Below are 18,836 nucleotides of genomic sequence, written 5' to 3' on the forward strand. Positions count from 1 at the left end.
ATAATGGAGCTTAGCACAAAATCCTAGAGGAAAACCTGGTTCAGTCTGCTTTTCACCAGACACTGGGAGATGAATTCACCTTTCAGCAGGACAATAACATAAAACAAGACCAAATCTACCCTGGAGTTGCTTACCAAGAAGACTGTGAATGTCCCTGAGTTTTGATTTAAAATTTTGAAAATAAAAATGGGCAAATGTTGCACATTCCAGGTGTTGAAATCTGTTAGAGACTTACCCAGAAAGACTCAAAGCTGTAATCTCTGCCAAAGGTGCTTCTACAAAGTATTGCCTCGGGGGTGTGAATACTCATGTAAATAGATATTTATGTATTTCATTTTCAATACATTTGCAAAAATGGCAAAAAAAACATGTTTTCATTGAAGTATTGTGTGGGTGAGAGCAAAAATGTATTTTATCCATTTTGATTTCAGGCTGTAACACCACAAAATGTCGCATAAATCTGTCCACAAGAGATTACAACCTTGTGATAGTTATTACTAAATCGGATGCAGCTGAGAAGAAAGGAAACACTAAATTGGTGAATTTTGTGGAAACTTGCTCATTTGTAACAAGCGTGGTATACATTCGTTGTTGCACCTCTGTAATTACAGACTTTAATTACCACCAGATACACGTTATCACACTAACTGGGTTATTACAATGAACTACAATGCTTGTTACAGTGTCATTACTCTTGTAATTACACTGCAATAAGGACCCCTTAGAGAAATATCTTCAAAATTGAAAGGCAGCTGGGATGAGGGAAAGATCAGGTGGGACCATTATGAGATCAATTTCGAGTCTCATAGCAAAGGGTCTTTATACTTGTAATTTAAACAATTTTAGAATAAGGCTGTAACATAACAAAATGTGGAAATAGTAAAGGAGTCTGAATACTTTCCTAATGCACTGTATACTGCAACATGTCTAGAACTATACATCCTTTAAGCAGTCAGTGTTCATACAGACATTGGCAAGACAAATTCAAGGCCCATCATGGACTTTTTCAAGCTCTAAAATTGTAATTTTCAAGGACCTCAATATTATATAATTGTATAATTTATATAATTGTACATATAGGGCGTAAAATGTGCATGTGTCAGCATATGGTCTCACAAGGGGTCTGAGAATCTCATCTCGGTACCTATTGGCAGTCAGGCTACCTCTGGCGAGCACATGGAGGGCTGTGCGGCCCCACAAAGAAATGCCACCCCACACCATGACTGACCCACCGCCAAACCGGTCATGCTGGAGGATGTTGCAGGCAGAACGTTCTCCACGGCGTCTCCAGACTCTGTCACATCTGTCACATGTGCTCATGTGCTCAGTGTGAACCTGCTTTCATCTGTGAAGAGCACAGGGCGCCAGTGGCGAATTTGCCAATCTTGGTGTTCTCTGGCAAATGCCAAACGTCCTGCACGGTGTTGGGCTGTAAGCACAACCCCCACCTGTGGACGTCGGGCCCTCATACCACCGTCATGGAGTCTGTTTCTGACCGTTTGAGCAGACACATGCACATTTGTGGCCTGCTGGAGGTCATTTTGCAGGGCTCTGGCAGTGCACCTCCTTGCACTAAGGCGGAGGTAGCGGTCCTGCTGCTGGGTTGTTGCCCTCCTACGGCCTCCTTCACGTCTCCTGATGTACTGGCCTGTCTCCTGGTAGCGCCTCCATGCTCTGGACACTACGCTGACAGACACAGCAAACCTTTTTGCCACAGCTCGCATTGATGTGCCATCTTGGATGAACTGCACTACCTGAGCCACTTGTGTGGGTTGTAGACTCCGTCTCATGCTACCACTAGAGTGAAAGCACCGCCAGCATTCAAAAGTGACCAAAACATCAGCCAGGAAGCATAGGAACTGAGAAGTGGTCTGTGGTCACCACCTGCAGAACCATTCCGTTTTTGGGGGTGTCTTGCTAATTGCCTATAATTTCCACCTTTTGTCTATTCCATTTGCACAACAGCATGTGAAATTTATTGTCAATCAGTGTTGCTTCCTAAGTGGACAGTTTGATTTCACAGAAGTGTGATTGACTTGGAGTTACATTGTGTTGTTTAAGTGTTCCCTTTATTTTTTTGAGCAGTGTACATGTCGGCCATTTCCTCTGCTGTCTTCGTTTCAGGAGGAAATACATGTCGGCCATTTCCTCTGCTGTCTTCGTTTCAGGAGGAAATACATGTCGGCCATTTCCTCTGCTGTCTTCGTTTCAGGAGGAAATACATGTCGGCCATTTCTTCTGCTGTCTTCGTTTCAGGAGGAAATACATGTCGGCCATTTCCTCTGCTGTCTTCGTTTCAGGAGGAAATACATGTCGGCCATTTCCTCTGCTGTCTTCGTTTCAGGAGGAAATACATGTCGGCCATTTCCTCTGCTGTCTTCGTTTCAGGAGGAAATACATGTCGGCCATTTCCTCTGCTGTCTTCGTTTCAGGAGGAAGCTGGTTCGACCGTGAACAGTTGTTCAACACTTGACTGTCATTCAGAATATTCCTTCCTGGATCTGATGATAACGTGTGAAAATATGCACCACTAATCAGCTATCCAACAAGTATTATGCAGAATTATTGAAGAACCACTTATTAATCAAATCAAATCAAATGTATTTATATAGCCCTTCGTACATCAGCTAATATCTCAAAGTGCTGTACAGAAACCCAGCCTAAAACCCCAAACAGCAAGCAATGCAGGTGTAGAAGCACTTATTAATAACAGTATCAATTTAGGTTTTGTAAGTATCAAGGTAAGGTGACTTTTTGGGGGGGTTTAGAAGCATTCGATGTTGCCATTGCATTTATTATTTTTGATTTGAGTGCCCATGAAAACTGTTTCCACCCTGTAATATAAGGAGACAACAAATATGACAGAAGTTACACTGCATTTCTGAGATCTCAATACAACAAAAACGGTCAGATTTGTACAAGGTTCAAGTTCAATATCTAATTTAACGGACTAATACTTAATATAACAACAACTTACACTGCCATAAATGCAAGGACAGAAAAGTAATGTTTTATGTCACACGATTTTGGACGAAATCCATCAAGACACCAGTCATGATAAAGGGTTAAACATGAATTGTATTGCAAATAGCTATGACCCCCCTTATATATATTCATGTTATGACAGGAAAACAAACGCCATATTATTAACAACGACTTATCAACAGCTGTAACACGTTTTTCAGTGTAGGAAAACTACACTGGAACTCTAGTTTATAGAAAGAAACATTGCCTACGGGAATAACTTCACTGTGAAGTACACTTGTGCAATAACTCATTTCGCCCTTGCACACCTTGTAAACAATAGCATGTAGGGTCACGTCTCCAAAACTCAGTGCATTCTGTTCTTAGTATTGTTTTGGGAACCGAAAACTGTATTGAGATCGTCCTTTTCCACGATCAGCAGAATGTAAGCTCAGTTCCATCTCACTCCACTGTTGGCCAATGAGCTTTCTCTCTTCAGATTTCAATTCTTCAGATTTATACATCCGGTGAAACATCTTTTTGGTTTTTACGTGGTCTTCTAGTATTCAGGAGTCTTTTTGCACATCCGGTGAAACATCTTGCTCTAGCTGCGCTATGATGACGTATTTCCGATCTTTTTTTACGGTTTTTCCGGGTAACTGTTGTGACGTGTATTCCCTTTTCGGACCCCATGCTTTTTGGCTTTGGCTCGCTATCTAATGTTTGAAAGTTAACTTAATCTGTAAAATAAAATACATAAAATGGGGGGAAAGAATAAACAGCGAACGAAAGGAAACGTTCGGGTAAGTTACCTCGCCACTGCTATTGATTGAGCCAGATATAACGTTACATTCGCTCGCTATTCTAACGTTAGCCATGATATCTGTGTGGTTAGCTTAGCTAGCTACATAACACTAGGCAAGCTGGGTGATATCCGGGATCATTGGGACGTCCCTACCCTAAAATCAGAACCTCTTACCATTACCGTTTTAAATGTCAACTTCAATGGTGTAACGTCAAAGTTGGGATGTCCTATTCCCAAGGATCCCGGATAGCACTGACCCGTTAGGTAACGTTAACTTGGCCAGTCAAAGTTCACGCCAGCATAACTTTCCAGAATTTTATGTTTGATTACAATCAACTTAGAAATCAACTAACTAGTTTGTCAGTGAGTTACCCGGTGTTACGTATGGTACTGTTATGGTGAGTGGGCTTAATAACTACCGAACAACTCCAGTTGTGAATCTGACATTTCGTCCGTTCTTCCACCACCACTAGCCGTCCAGCAGCGGGCGGGCTGCCGAGTTGCTGGCCCGGGAGAGTGGTGTCGTTCCCGGGTTCGTGGGGTTCGCCACCACAACGACCACAGAGCCGGGCTATGTGCCTGCTGTCCATGGGGCAGAGGAGATCGACAACCTGGTTGATGCTGACTTCCGCCTGGTGTTGAGGAAACTATCAAAGAGAGACACGGTCACCAAACTGAAGGTAAGATCTTAGAGAAAGAGAAGGTGAAGAGATGTACACCTTTGGAGAGGCCAAATCAACCTTCGTACCGCCTCAAATTTTGTAACGATTTGAAGGGCTCCATATTGGTATGATTGGTTGATGGTAGGTGGGGGGGCGGTATGTCCTGTAAAAACACAAACTCGCTTCCTTGACATCTTCCTACACAACAACTCTGTTCTGTTCCCCGAAGTTCAAGAAGTACTAATAACCCTGACTTCTGCAGAGCAGTAAATGCCTTACGGCCAATGCAGATGCTGGAATGACCATAACGTGTCATCTAGTAGCTGTAATGCCGAGGCAGCATTGGTACGCACTATTTAAGCTTTTAATGGTTGCTAGGCAGCACCCGTTACTACTCATCCTGGCAGTTGTAAAACTTTGTGAGTCATGCCATTTCACCCGTCTCTTCACATAACCCACCACATTCAACTGTACATAGCCCATCTATAATTTAGCACAAACAACTACCTCTTCCCCTACTGTATTTATTTATTTAGCTCCTTTGCACCCCATTATTTCTATTTCTACTTTGCACATTCTTCCACTGCAAATCTACCATTCCAGTGTTTTACTTGCTATATTGTATTTACCTCGCCACCATGGCCTTTTTTTGCCTTCACCTCCCTTACCACATTTGATCACATTGAATATAGACTTATTTTTCTACTGTATTATTGACTGTATGTTTGTTTTACTCCATGTGTAACTCTGTGTTGTTGTATGTGTCGAACTGCTTTGCTTTATCTTGGCCTTGAACGCAATTGTAAATGAGAACTTGTTCTCAACTTGCCTACCTGGTTAAATAAAGGTTGAAAAAAAATAAAAAAGTAAAAACTGTTTTCTAAACCACAGCTAGATGTATCCAGAACAACAAATATTGTAATAAAGTAGGCTAGTGTAATTGAAGGCATCAAATTGTTGCTTACTTAAACTCCCAAAGTAATCCAATCGTTTATAATAGGATTTGAATCAATAGTCTACCCGCGTGTGGTCAACTATTTCAGCATCGTTTCACGCGGCTTTGAGGTCGTGTCTACACTTAACACTTACATGCGACTTTTGCTATCAGAATATGAAGATCACATTTGAAAAGACGGGTGTAGACGCACCCAAAGTTGTTTTGTGGTCTGATTGTGTTCAGATCTGGCTGACCTCTTCAGGAGGGGGGGTTCAGGGATGCATCGTATGCAGATTTCTCCTCAGTCTGGACCAATCAGACTACCGAAAGAATATCAAGTGTGTGACGTCATCAGCACTCCTCCCACAAGTCTCCATAAAACTTTTGTTTTGGCCCCGAAATAGACCTTTTCGTTGTAACATTGGAGGAAATACGTTCCTAGCACGTGAGAAACGTGTTTGCTGGACTCGTAAATGCTAGCCAGCTAGCTAATATTTAGAAAAATATGTTTTTGTTTGTGTAGAGTTTATTTATTTGTTATTTTTTTATATAACCTTTATTTAACTAGGCAAGTCAGTTATGAAAAAATTCTTATTTACAATGACGGCCTACTCCGGCCTGACCCGGACGACGCTGGGCCAATTGTTGGGACTTCCAATCACGGCCGGTTGTGATACAGCCTGGAATCGAACCAGGGTCTGTAGTGACGCCTCTAGCACTGAGATGCAGTGCCTTGGACCGCTGTGCCACTCGGGAGCCCAATCCCTTTAGTGTTGTTTGCTAGTTTGCTGGACAGCTACATAGTGTAGCTGGCTAGTTGGCTGCAGAGGTTAGCTGGCTAGTTAGCTGCAGAGGTTAGCTGGCTAGTTAGCTGCAGAGGTTAGCTGGCTAGTTAGCTGCAGAGGTTAGCTGGCTAGTTAGCTGCAGAGGTTAGCTGGCTAGTTAGCTGCAGAGGTTAGCTGGCTAGTTAGCTGCAGAGGTTAGCTGGCTAGTTAGCTGCAGAGGTTAGCTGGCTAGTTAGCTGCAGAGGTTAGCTGGCTAGTTGGCTGCAGAGGTTAGCTGGCTAGGTGGCTGCAGAGGTTAGCTGGCTAGGTGGCTGCAGAGGTTAGCTGGCTAGTTGGCTGCAGAGGTTAGCTGGCTAGTTGGCTGCAGAGGTTAGCTGGCTAGTTGGCTGCAGAGGTTAGCTGGCTAGTTGGCTGCAGAGGTTAGCTGGCTAGGTGGCTGCAGAGGTTAGCTGGCTAGGTGGCTGCAGAGGTTAGCTGGCTAGGTGGCTGCAGAGGTTAGCTGGCTAGGTGGCTGCAGAGGTTAGCTGGCTAGGTGGCTGCAGAGGTTAGCTGGCTAGGTGGCTGCAGAGGTTAGCTGGCTAGGTGGCTGCAGAGGTTAGCTGGCTAGGTGGCTGCAGAGGTTAGCTGGCTAGGTGGCTGCAGAGGTTAGCTGGCTAGGTGGCTGCAGAGGTTAGCTGGCTAGGTGGCTGCAGAGGTTAGCTGGCTAGGTGGCTGCAGAGGTTAGCTGGCTAGTTGGCTGCAGAGGTTAGCTGGCTAGGTGGCTGCAGAGGTTAGTTAATGCCGTCAAGTTGTTTCTTTTGTCATATTGTTCATATTCCAGTATTTGCAGAATGCATAGTGACATTTTAATATGGCGTGGGAAAGGGAATCCAGACACACTGTGGACACGGTAGACACATTTAAATATAGATTCATAATGTGTTCTGAATTCCATGATCAGAATCAAAAGCTGCGTGGACTGTCAAGTCTAGACACGGCCTGAGACGAGCTTGTGAACTTGACTAATAAATCAATCAATAAATGTCAGATTTTTCTTTTCACTGAATTGCCGTTTGGATATTGATTAGGCTACCATTAGGCTGGGGGAAATGTGAGGCGAGAGTGCTGATCATCTTGTCTAGTTGGGTCATTGATCGGCATTGATCAGAACATTTTGGCAGCACGTTATTTAGCTTAACAAGTAGATTTATTTTGCTCTTCTCTCTCACCCGCTCTGTCGCTCGGCCGTTCTGTCGCTCGGCCGCTCTGTCGCTCGGCCGCTCTGTCGCTCGGCCGCTCTGTCGCTCGGCCGCTCTGTCGCTCGGCCGCTCTGTCGCTCAGCCGCTCTGTCGCTTTGTAGCTTTGGACCTACTGTCGACCAAAAGCCTGTGATTTAATCAATCAATGTGATTTTGTTTCACTGAATCTGCGTCTGTATATTTGGTTAAATAAGAGGTGGTATCGCTCATCTGTTTGTTTGCTAATCTATCACTGATCAGAAAGATTTAGCATGTTATAATGTAGCCTAACTCAAGTGTAGGCCTATTGTTTACAAATAAATAAATCCTGTGGAGGTTGTGAAATATGAAGACGAGACTTGCATATTTTTGAAAACATAGATTGCTATTGTTTTCTATCAGTATCATGATGTAGATACTGTCAACGTAAGACCGTACGCCTGCTCCCCAACAAAGCGGAGTGAGGTTAGGAAAGAGATGTAATTGGATTTAAAAATAAATAAAAAAGCATTGGCTTGTCTTGGGCTCTGTTTCAACATATTTGGCCAGTCTACCTCCACTCCTAAACGTCTACCTCCACTCCTAAACGTCTACCTCCGCCCCTAAACGCCTCCCTCCGCCCCTAAACGTCTACCTCCACCCCTAAACGTCTCCCTCCGCCCCTAAACGTCTCCCTCCGCCCCTAAACGTCTCCCTCCGCCCCTAAACGTCTCCCTCCGCCCCTAAACGTCTCCCTCCGCCCCTAAACGTCTCCCTCCGCCCCTAAACGTCTCCCTCCGCCCCTAAACGTCTCCCTCCGCCCCTAAACGTCTCCCTCCGCCCCTAAACGTCTCCCTCCGCCCCTAAACGTCTCCCTCTGCCCCTAAACGCCTCCCTCCGCTCCTAAACGTCTCCCTCCGCTCCTAAACGTCTCCCTCCGCTCCTAAACGTCTCCCTCCGCTCCTAAACGTCTCCCTCCGCTCCTAAACGTCTCCCTCCGCCCCTAAACGTCTCCCTCCGCTCCTAAACGTCTACCTCCGCCCCTAAACGTCTCCCTCCGCCCCTAAACGTCTCCCTCCGCCCCTAAACGTCTCCCTCCGCTCCTAGACGTCTCTCTCCGCTCCTAGACGTCTCTCTCCGCTCCTAAACGTCTCCCTCCGCTCCTAGGCGTCTCCCTCCGCTCCTAGGCGTCTCCCTCCGCTCCTAGACGTCTCCCTCCGCTCCTAGACGTCTCCCTCCGCTCCTAAACGTCTCCCTCCGCTCCTAAACGTCTCCCTCCGCTCCTAGGCGTCTCCCTCCGCTCCTAGACGTCTCCCTCCGCTCCTAGACGTCTACCTACACCCCTAAACGTCTCCCTCCGCTCCTAAACCCGTTCATGTGCGCAGGAGATATAAAAGCTTATCTGAGCTAGAATGTGGTAAAAAAAAAATGGGACTGTTTCTAAAAAAAACCCATTGTCAGATTAAAATAAAATACAGGCAGCATACCATAAAGACTGTAAAGACTAATAGAGTACCAAAAACTGATATCACACAGAATAGAGTACCAGTCGCTTCAGTTCCCTTGGGAGAAGAATGTTCTAGACTCAAACAGACACAAACAGACACACACACACACACACACCAGCCCTGTCCCGGAGGCGCTGACATTTTGCCCTCTATTTCTCCCCTGAAGGCAGCACAGGAGTTTGGGGCTATGTGTCAGGAGCGGGACTCAGAGGTCGTTAAAGGAGTTCTACCTTACTGGCCCAGGATCTACTGCAAGATTTCAATGGTGAGTCTTAGTGAGCTGCTACACTAGGGAGGGAGGGGGGTCTCAAGTGTTTGCATATTGTATGTGATCCTTGTGGGACTTGAACCCATGACTCTGATGTTGTTTGATTCCAGGACCACGACCGACGTGTGAGAGAGGCCACCCAGCAGGCGTTTGAACAACTGGTCCTGAAGGTGGGAGACGGACAGACAGCGAGACGGACGGACGGACAGACAGCGAGACGGACGGACGGACAGACAGCGAGACGGACGGACGGACAGACAGCGAGACGGACGGACGGACAGACAGCGAGACGGACGGACGGACAGACAGCGAGACGGACGGACGGACAGACAGCGAGACGGACGGACGGACACACAGCGAGACGGACGGACAGACACACAGCGAGACAGACAGACAGCGAGACGGACAGACGGACAGCGAGACGGACGGACACACAGCGAGACGGACGGACAGACACACAGCGAGACGGACAGACAGACAGCGAGACGTACAGACAGACACTTGTATAACCCATTGATCTCTGTATAACCCATTGATCTCTGTATAACCCATTGATCTCTGTATAACCCATTGATCTCTGTATAACCCATTGATCTCTGTATAACCCATTGATCTCTGTATAACCCATTGATCTCTGTATAACCCATTGATCTCTGTATAACCCATTGATCTCTGTATAACCCATTGATCTCTGTATAACCCAAGGTGCGGCGTAGTCTAGCCCCCTACCTGAAGAGTGTGATGGGCCACTGGCTGCTGTCTCAGTGTGACAGCTATCCTCCTGCTGCCTCTGCTGCCTGCCAGGCCTTCAACGCTGCCTTCCCCCCCAGCAAACAGGCTGAGGCTCTTAGCTTCTGCAAGGACGAGGTTCTCACTGTGAGTAGTCTATAGTATAGTATAGAGAGAGATCCTCACTGTCAGTAGTCTATACTATAGAGAGAGGTCTTCAGTTTCAGTCTATAGTATAGTATAGAGAGAGATCCTCACTGTCAGTAGTCTATACTATAGTATAGATAGAGATCCTCACTGTCAGTAGTCTATACTATAGTATAGATAGAGATCCTCACTGTCAGTAGTCTATACTATAGTATAGAGAGAGGTCCTCACTGTCAGTAGTCTATACTATAGTATAGAGAGAGGTCCTCACTGTCAGTAGTCTATACTATAGTGAAGAGGTCTTCACTGTCAGTAGTCTATAGTATAGAGAGAGGTCTTCACTGTCAGTAGTCTATAGTATAGAGAGAGGTCTTCACTGTCAGTAGTCTATAGTATAGAGAGAGGTCTTCACTGTCAGTAGTCTATAGTATAGTATAGAGGTCTTCACTGTCAGTAGTCTATACTATAGTATAGAGAGAGGTCTTCACTGTCAGTAGTCTATAGTATAGAGAGAGGTCTTCACTGTCAGTAGTCTATAGTATAGAGAGAGGTCTTCACTGTCAGTAGTCTATAGTATAGAGAGAGGTCTTCACTGTCAGTAGTCTATAGTATAGAGAGAGGTCTTCACTGTCAGTAGTCTATAGTATAGAGAGAGGTCTTCACTGTCAGTAGTCTATAGTATAGAGAGAGGTCTTCACTGTCAGTAGTCTATAGTATAGAGAGAGGTCTTCACTGTCAGTCTATAGTATAGTATAGAGAGAGATCTTCACTGTCAGTAGTCTATAGTATAGAGAGAGGTCTTCACTGTCAGTAGTCTATAGTATAGAGAGAGGTCTTCACTGTCAGTCTATAGTATAGTATAGAGAGAGATCTTCACTGTCAGTCTATAGTATAGAGAGAGGTCCTCACTGTCAGTAGTCTATAGTGTAGAGAGAGGTCCTCACTGTCAGTAGTCTATAGTGTAGAGAGAGGTCCTCACTGTCAGTCTATAGTATAGAGAGAGGTCCTCACTGTCAGTAGTCTATAGTATAGAGAGAGGTCTTCACTGTCAGTCTATAGTATAGAGAGAGGTCCTCACTGTCAGTAGTCTATAGTATAGAGAGAGATCTTCACTGTCAGTCTATAGTATAGAGAGAGGTCCTCACTGTCAGTAGTCTATAGTATAGAGAGAGGGCTTCACTGTCAGTAGTCTATAGTATAGAGAGAGGTCTTCACTGTCAGTAGTCTATAGTATAGAGAGAGGGCTTCACTGTCAGTAGTCTATAGTATAGAGAGAGGGCTTCACTGTCAGTAGTCTATAGTGTAGAGAGAGGTCCTCACTGTCAGTAGTCTATAGTATAGAGAGAGGTCTTCACTGTCAGTAGTCTATAGTATAGAGAGAGATCTTCACTGTCAGTCTATAGTATAGAGAGAGGTCCTCACTGTCAGTAGTCTATAGTGTAGAGAGAGGGGGTGTTGTTGAGGGAGATGATTGTCAAAATGATGAAGAGGTCTTTAACCTGAGTGACGATGGTGATTGTGATAGTGATGATGATGAATGTGATAGTGATGATGAGTGTGATTGTGATGATGATTGTGATTGTGATGTGATAGTGATGATGATGATGATGATGATAGTGATGATGATTGTGATTGTGATGATGATAGTGATAGTGATGATGATGATGATGATGATGATAGTGATGATGATGATGATGATGATGATGATAGTGGTGATGATGATGATGATAGTGATGATGATGATAGTGATGATGATTGTGATGATGAACTTCAGGTACTTCAAGACAACTTGCTGAAGGAGACGGCAGACACCCTAAGTGACCCACAGTGAGTAGTTCATCTATTTTCTTATAACATATGAATGCTGTTTAGCACCCATAGTAAGCTGGGTACTTGACTATAAGGAAGAATGAAGTCATACCCATAATGCCAGAGAAGCTGCGATCTCTAGTGCAGGCTAAATAACCCTGGCTAGGGGCTGATAGGCCAGCAGCAGAGGTAGAGACTGATTCATTAACCTGTTGACGATGTGTTATATGATTGGCCAGCAGCAGAGGTAGACTGATTCATTAACCTGTTGATGATGTGTTATATGATTGTCCAGCAGCAGAGGAAGAGACTGATTCATTAACCTGTTGATGATGTGTTATATGATTGGCCAGCAGCAGAGGTAGAGACTGATTCATTAACCTGTTGATGATGTGTTATATGATAGGCCAGCAGCAGAGGTAGAGACTGATTCATTAACCTGTTGATGATGTGTTATATGATTGGCCAGCAGCAGAGGTAGACAGATTCATTAACCTGTTGATGATGTGTTATATGATAGGCCAGCAGCAGAGGTAGAGACAGATTCATTAACCTGTTGACGATGTGTTATATGATTGGCCAGCAGCAGAGGTAGACTGATTCATTAACCTGTTGATGATGTGTTATATGATAGGCCAGCAGCAGAGGTAGAGACTGATTCATTAACCTGTTGATGATGTGTTATATGATTGGCCAGCAGCAGAGGTAGACAGATTCATTAACCTGTTGATGATGTGTTATATGATAGGCCAGCAGCAGAGGTAGAGACAGATTCATTAACCTGTTGATGATGTGTTATATGATAGGCCAGCAGCAGAGGTAGACAGATTCATTAACCTGTTGATGATGTGTTATATGATAGGCCAGCAGCAGAGGTAGACAGATTCATTAACCTGTTGATGATGTGTTATATGATAGGCCAGCAGCAGAGGTAGAGACTGATTCATTAACCTGTTGATGATGTGTTATATGATAGGCCAGCAGCAGAGTTAGACTAATTCATTGATTTGTTGATGATGTGTTATGAGGAGTGTACCAGAGGAGGAGAGGGAGGCGAAGTTTATCCGCCTGCTTACCAGCTCTCTACTGGGGGTGAAGAGACTGCTGTCCTCCTTACCCCAGACAGACACACACAACCTGCAGGACAGACTGACACACCTCCTCAACCAGGCCAAGTTCTGGAAGTACAGCAGACACAAGACCCCACAGGTACGGAGATAGGGTACACACACACACACACGCGCGCACACACACACACACACACACACACACACACACACACACACACACACACACACACACACACACACACACACACACACACACACACACACACACACACACACACACACCTCCCACTATCCTCCTCGGTGTGTCCTCTGGTCTCTATCTCCAGGTGCGTGGTGCTTTCTTCGAGGTGGTGTCTTCCCTGTGTGAACACACTCCAGGTCTCATGCAGACTGAGGCTGCCAGAGTATGTCCCGCTGTTCTACTGTCTATAGACGACACGGACCCTGTGGTGCTGCCTCCTCTCTGGGAAGCTGTACTCCACACGCTCTCCACCTTAACAGTAAGTCTGCTGGGGGGGTCGATGTAACCACAGACATTCAAACCGGTAGATAGTGACTGGGCTGACGTCATCCACCGAAAAATCTCCCGGGAGTATTTGAAGCTTTGCCATATTTCTGAACGGGGTTGAATGGCACACAACAATTTGTTTTGCTAAGGATCATGGTGAACGTGGCCGTAACTAGGAAAGGATTGTGGTCGTTGTAGTCTTTTTCATGTTGCCTGATGGCCGTAACTAGGAAAGGATTGTGGTCGTTGTAGTCTTTTTCATGTTGCCTGATGGCCGTAACTAGGAAAGGATTGTGGGCGTTGTAGTCTTTTTCATGTTGCCTGATGGCCGTAACTAGGAAAGGATTGTGGTCGTTGTAGTCTTTTTCATGTTGCCTGATGGTCCTAACCTGGTTTTAATGTCTATGAACCGGATGGTCGTCTACTGTTAATCCTTTGCAGCAGAAGCTTCATTTGAAAGCTCAGCGTTTCCTAGAACCTAGAACCTAGAACCTAGCCAGGTCAACATTGGAAAACAAAAAAAGGACGGCAAATACGATCATCAGAATTACGGCTCTTTAGAGTGACATTTTAAAAAAAATATTACCTTTATTTAACTAGTCAAGTCAGTTAAGAACAAATTCTTATTTACAATGACGGCCTAGGAACAGTGGGTTTAACTACCTTGTTCAGGGGCAGAACGACAGATTTTGACCTTGTCAGCTCAGGGATAGCAACCTAGCACTGTTAAATACAGAACATGGTGACTCTCTTCTCCATTCTGGTCAGTCCCTCCATCTCCATTTGACAGCCCCATAGACATTGGTCAGTCCCTCCATCTCCACTCTGTCAGCCCCATAGACATTGGTCAGCCTCTCCGTCTCCATTGGTCAGCCTCTCCGTCTCCATTGGTCAGCCTCTCCGTCTCCATTGGTCAGCCTCTCCGTCTCCATTGGTCAGCCTCTCCGTCTCCATTGGTCAGCCTCTCCGTCTCCATTGGTCAGCCTCTCCGTCTCCATTGGTCAGCCTCTCCGTCTCCATTGGTCAGCCTCTCCGTCTCCATTGGTCAGCCTCTCCGTCTCCATTGGTCAGCCTCTCCGTCTCCATTGGTCAGCCTCTCCGTCTCCATTGGTCAGTCCCTCCGTCTCCACTCTGTCAGCCCCATAGACATTGGTCAGCCTCTCCGTCTCCATTGGTCAGCCCCATAGACATTGGTCAGCCTCTCCGTCTCCATTGGTCAGCCCCATAGATATTGGTCAGCCTCTCCGTCTCCATTGGTCAGGCTCGTTGACACCGCAGTTTTCGTCCATGTGTTAAGAGCGTGCGTGAGGGCGCGAGCTTCCTCATAGCCTGCTGGCCCGTGATTGGCCCGTGTCAGCACATGGTCCTGTGTGACCACAAATGTAGTAGTCAGAATGGATCAGTATTTAGTTACATATCTAGTAGTCAGAATTGATCAGTATTTAATTAAATATATAGTAGTCAGAATGGATCAGTATTGAATTAAATCTCAATTTGTAGCGAACTTCCAAAGAATTCAATGTGGGTATCGAAGTTGATGACAATAAACACACTTTAAAGCCTAAAAAAGCTTTATTAATTGAGGGATTTGCTGGGTCATTGTTACCAAGTACGCCCTCTGTCTCTGTCTCTGTCTCTGTCTGTCTCTCTGTCTCAGGACTGTTGGAGTCATGTCAACGCCAGGAAGGCTGTTCTGCCTAAACTGTGGTCCCTGTTAAAGGATGGGGGTAAAGGTTTGGCTACAGCCCTCCACCCTAACCTGCTACCCCTCATCAGTAAACTACCCACTGAGGTCACGACACCTGACCTAGACTTCTACACAACCTTCTACAGCTGTCTCATACAAGGGTAAGGAGAGGGCGGGTGGTGGGGGAGAGGGCGGGTGGTGGGGGAGAGGGCGGGTGGTGGGGGAGAGGGCGGGTGGTGGGGGAGAGGGCGGGTGGTGGAGGAGAGGGCGGGTGGGGGAGGAGAGGGCGGGTGGGTGAGGAGCGGGCGGGTGGTGGAGGAGAGGGCGGGTGGGTAAGGAGAGGGCGGGTGGGTAAGGAGAGGGAAGGAGAGGGCGGGGGAGGAGGAGGAGGAGAGGGCGGGTGGTGGAGGAGAGGGAAGGAGAGGGCGGGGGAGGAGGAGGAGGAGAGGGCGGGTGGTGGAGGAGAGGGAAGGAGAGGGCAGGGGAGGAGGAGGAGGAGAGGGCGGGTGGTGGAGGAGAGGGCGGGTGGTGGAGGAGAGGGAAGGAGAGGGCGGGTGGTGGAGGAGAGGGCGGGTGGTCGAGGAGAGGGAAGGAGAGGGCGGGGGAGGAGGAGGAGGAGAGGGCGGGTGGTGGAGGAGAGGGAAGGAGAGGGCGGGTGGTGGAGGAGAGGGCGGGTGGTGGAGGAGAGGGAAGGAGAGGGCGGGGGAGGAGGAGGAGGAGAGGGCGGGTGGTGGAGGAGAGGGCAGGTGGGTAAGGAGAGGGAAGGAGAGGGCGGGGGAGGAGGAGAGGGCGGGTGGTGGAGGAGAGGGAAGGAGAGGGCGGGTGGTGGAGGAGAGGGCGGGTGGTCGAGGAGAGGGAAGGAGAGGGCGGGGGAGGAGGAGGAGGAGAGGGCGGGTGGTGGAGGAGAGGGAAGGAGAGGGCGGGTGGTGGAGGAGAGGGCGGGTGGTGGAGGAGAGGGAAGGAGAGGGCGGGGGAGGAGGAGGAGGAGAGGGCGGGTGGTGGAGGAGAGGGCGGGTGGTCGAGGAGAGGGCGGGGGAGAGGGCGGGTGGTGGAGGAGAGGGCGGGTGGTGGAGGAGAGGGCGGGTGGTGGGGGAGAGGGAAGGAGAGGGAGGAGAGGGAAGGAGAGGGAGGAGAGGAGAGGGCGGGTGGTGGAGGAGAGGGAAGGAGAGGGAGGAGGAGAGGGCGGGTGGTGGAGGAGAGGGCGGGTGGTGGAGGAGAGGGCGGGTGAGGAAAGAGAGGGCGGGTGAGGAAAGAGAGGGCGGGTGGTGGAGGAGAGGGCGGGTGGTGGAGGAGAGGGCGGGTGAGGAAAGAGAGGGCGGGTGAGGAAAGAGAGGGCGGGTGGTGGAGGAGAGGGCGGTTGGTGGAGGAGAGGGCGGTTGGTGGAGGAGAGGGCGGGTGGTGGAGGAGAGGGCGGGTGGGTGAGGAGAGGGCGGGTGGTGGAGGAGAGGGCGGAGGGGAAGTGTGTGTGTTATCCCATCGGAGAGTCCAGCTGCAGTGTTTAACCCAGAGTGTGTGTGTGTGTTGCAGCTTGTCCAGTGAGCGTGCTGTGTCCAGTCCTTCAGAGAGTGCAGCTATCGTGGTGTCAGCAGTAGAGTGTTTGAGATACACTCTGTTACAGAACACTGGGGAGGAGGAGGAACACACACGGATACGCACCGTGCTCCTAGAACAACAGGTAACAACATGCTCCTAGAACAACAGGTAACAACATGCTCCTGGAACAACAGGTAACAACAGGTAACAACATGCTCCTAGAACAACAGGTAACAACATGCTCCTAGAACAACAGGTAACAACATGCTCCTAGAACAACAGGTAACAACATGCTCCTAGAACAACAGGTAACAACATGCTCCTAGAACAACAGGTAACAACAGGTAACAACAGGTAACAACATGCTCCTAGAACAACAGGTAACAACAGGTAACAACAGGTAACAACATGCACCTAGAACAACAGGTAACAACATGCTCCTAGAACAACAGGTAACAACATGCACCGTGCTCCTAGAACAACAGGTAACAACATGCTCCTAGAACAACAGGTAACAACATGCTCCTAGAACAACAGGTAACAACATGCTCCTAGAACAACAGGTAACAACATGCTCCTAGAACAACAGGTAACAACATGCTCCTAGAACAACAGGTAACAACAGGTAACAACAGGTAACAACATGCACCTAGAACAACAGGTAACAACATGCTCCTAGAACAACAGGTAACAACATGCACCGTGCTCCTAGAACAACAGGTAACAACATGCTCCTAGAACAACAGGTAACAACATGCTCCTAGAACAACAGGTAACAACATGCTCCTAGAACAACAGGTAACAACATGCTCCTAGAACAACAGGTAACAACATGCTCCTAGAACAACAGGTAACAACATGCTCCTAGAACAACAGGTAACAACATGCTCCTAGAACAACAGGTAACAACATGCTCCTAGAACAACAGGTAACAACATGCTCCTAGAACAACAGGTAACAACATGCTCCTAGAACAACAGGTAACAACATGCTCCTAGAACAACAGGTAACAACATGCTCCTAGAACAACAGGTAACAACATGCTCCTAGAACAACAGGTAACAACATGCACCTAGAACAACAGGTAACAACATGCTCCTAGAACAACAGGTAACAACATGCTCCTAGAACAACAGGTAACAACATGCTCCTAGAACAACAGGTAACAACATGCTCCTAGAACAACAGGTAACAACATGCTCCTAGAACAACAGGTAACAACATGCTCCTAGAACAACAGGTAACAACATGCTCCTAGAACAACAGGTAACAACATGCTCCTAGAACAACAGGTAACAACATGCTCCTAGAACAACAGGTAACAACATGCTCCTAGAACAACAGGTAACAACATGCTCCTAGAACAACAGGTAACAACATGCTCCTAGAACAACAGGTAACAACATGCTCCTAGAACAACAGGTAACAACAGGTAACAACAGGTAACAACATGCTCCTAGAACAACAGGTAACAACATGCTCCTAGAACAACAGGTAACAACATGCTCCTAGAACAACAGGTAACAACATGCTCCTAGAACAACAGGTAACAACATGCTCCTAGAACAACAGGTAACAACATGCTCCTAGAACAACAGGTAACAACAGGTAACAACATGCTCCTAGAACAACAGGTAACAACAGGTAACAACATGCTCCTAGAACAACAGGTAACAACATGCTCCTAGAACAACAGGTAACAACAGGTAACAACATGCTCCTAGAACAACAGGTAACAACAGGTAACAACATGCTCCTAGAACAACAGGTAACAACAGGTAACAACATGCTCCTAGAACAACAGGTAACAACATGCTCCTAGAACAACAGGTAACAACAGGTAACAACATGCTCCTAGAACAACAGGTAACAACAGGTAACAACATGCTCCTAGAACAACAGGTAACAACAGGTAACAACATGCTCCTAGAACAACAGGTAACAACATGCTCCTAGAACAACAGGTAACAACATGCTCCTAGAACAACAGGTAACAACATGCTCCTAGAACAACAGGTAACAACATGCTCCTAGAACAACAGGTAACAACAGGTAACAACATGCTCCTAGAACAACAGGTAACAACAGGTAACAACATGCTCCTAGAACAACAGGTAACAACAGGTAACAACATGCTCCTAGAACAACAGGTAACAACAGGTAACAACAGGTAACAACATGCACCTAGAACAACAGGTAACAACATGCTCCTAGAACAACAGGTAACA

At 47.0% G+C, this 18,836-nt stretch overlaps 1 protein-coding gene across 1 annotated transcript in view; it reads left to right on the forward strand.

Moving 5' to 3' along the window:
• The first annotated feature begins 3,603 nt into the window (after positions 1-3,603).
• Positions 3,604-18,836, forward strand: part of ltn1 (listerin E3 ubiquitin protein ligase 1) — an 83,778-nt gene continuing 68,545 nt past the window's right edge. The window contains exons 1-10 of the mRNA XM_055936813.1: positions 3,604-3,767; positions 4,243-4,449; positions 9,024-9,122; positions 9,236-9,295; positions 9,831-10,001; positions 11,776-11,828; positions 12,839-13,019; positions 13,207-13,380; positions 15,046-15,236; positions 16,603-16,750. Of these exons, the coding sequence (XP_055792788.1) occupies positions 3,726-3,767; positions 4,243-4,449; positions 9,024-9,122; positions 9,236-9,295; positions 9,831-10,001; positions 11,776-11,828; positions 12,839-13,019; positions 13,207-13,380; positions 15,046-15,236; positions 16,603-16,750 (1,326 nt within the window). The 5' untranslated portion in view covers positions 3,604-3,725. The remainder of the gene's footprint in view (positions 3,768-4,242; positions 4,450-9,023; positions 9,123-9,235; positions 9,296-9,830; positions 10,002-11,775; positions 11,829-12,838; positions 13,020-13,206; positions 13,381-15,045; positions 15,237-16,602; positions 16,751-18,836) is intronic.

The sequence above is a fragment of the Salvelinus fontinalis genome, chromosome 10 (genome assembly GCF_029448725.1).
Source record: "Salvelinus fontinalis isolate EN_2023a chromosome 10, ASM2944872v1, whole genome shotgun sequence".
Lineage (NCBI taxonomy): Eukaryota > Metazoa > Chordata > Actinopteri > Salmoniformes > Salmonidae > Salvelinus > Salvelinus fontinalis.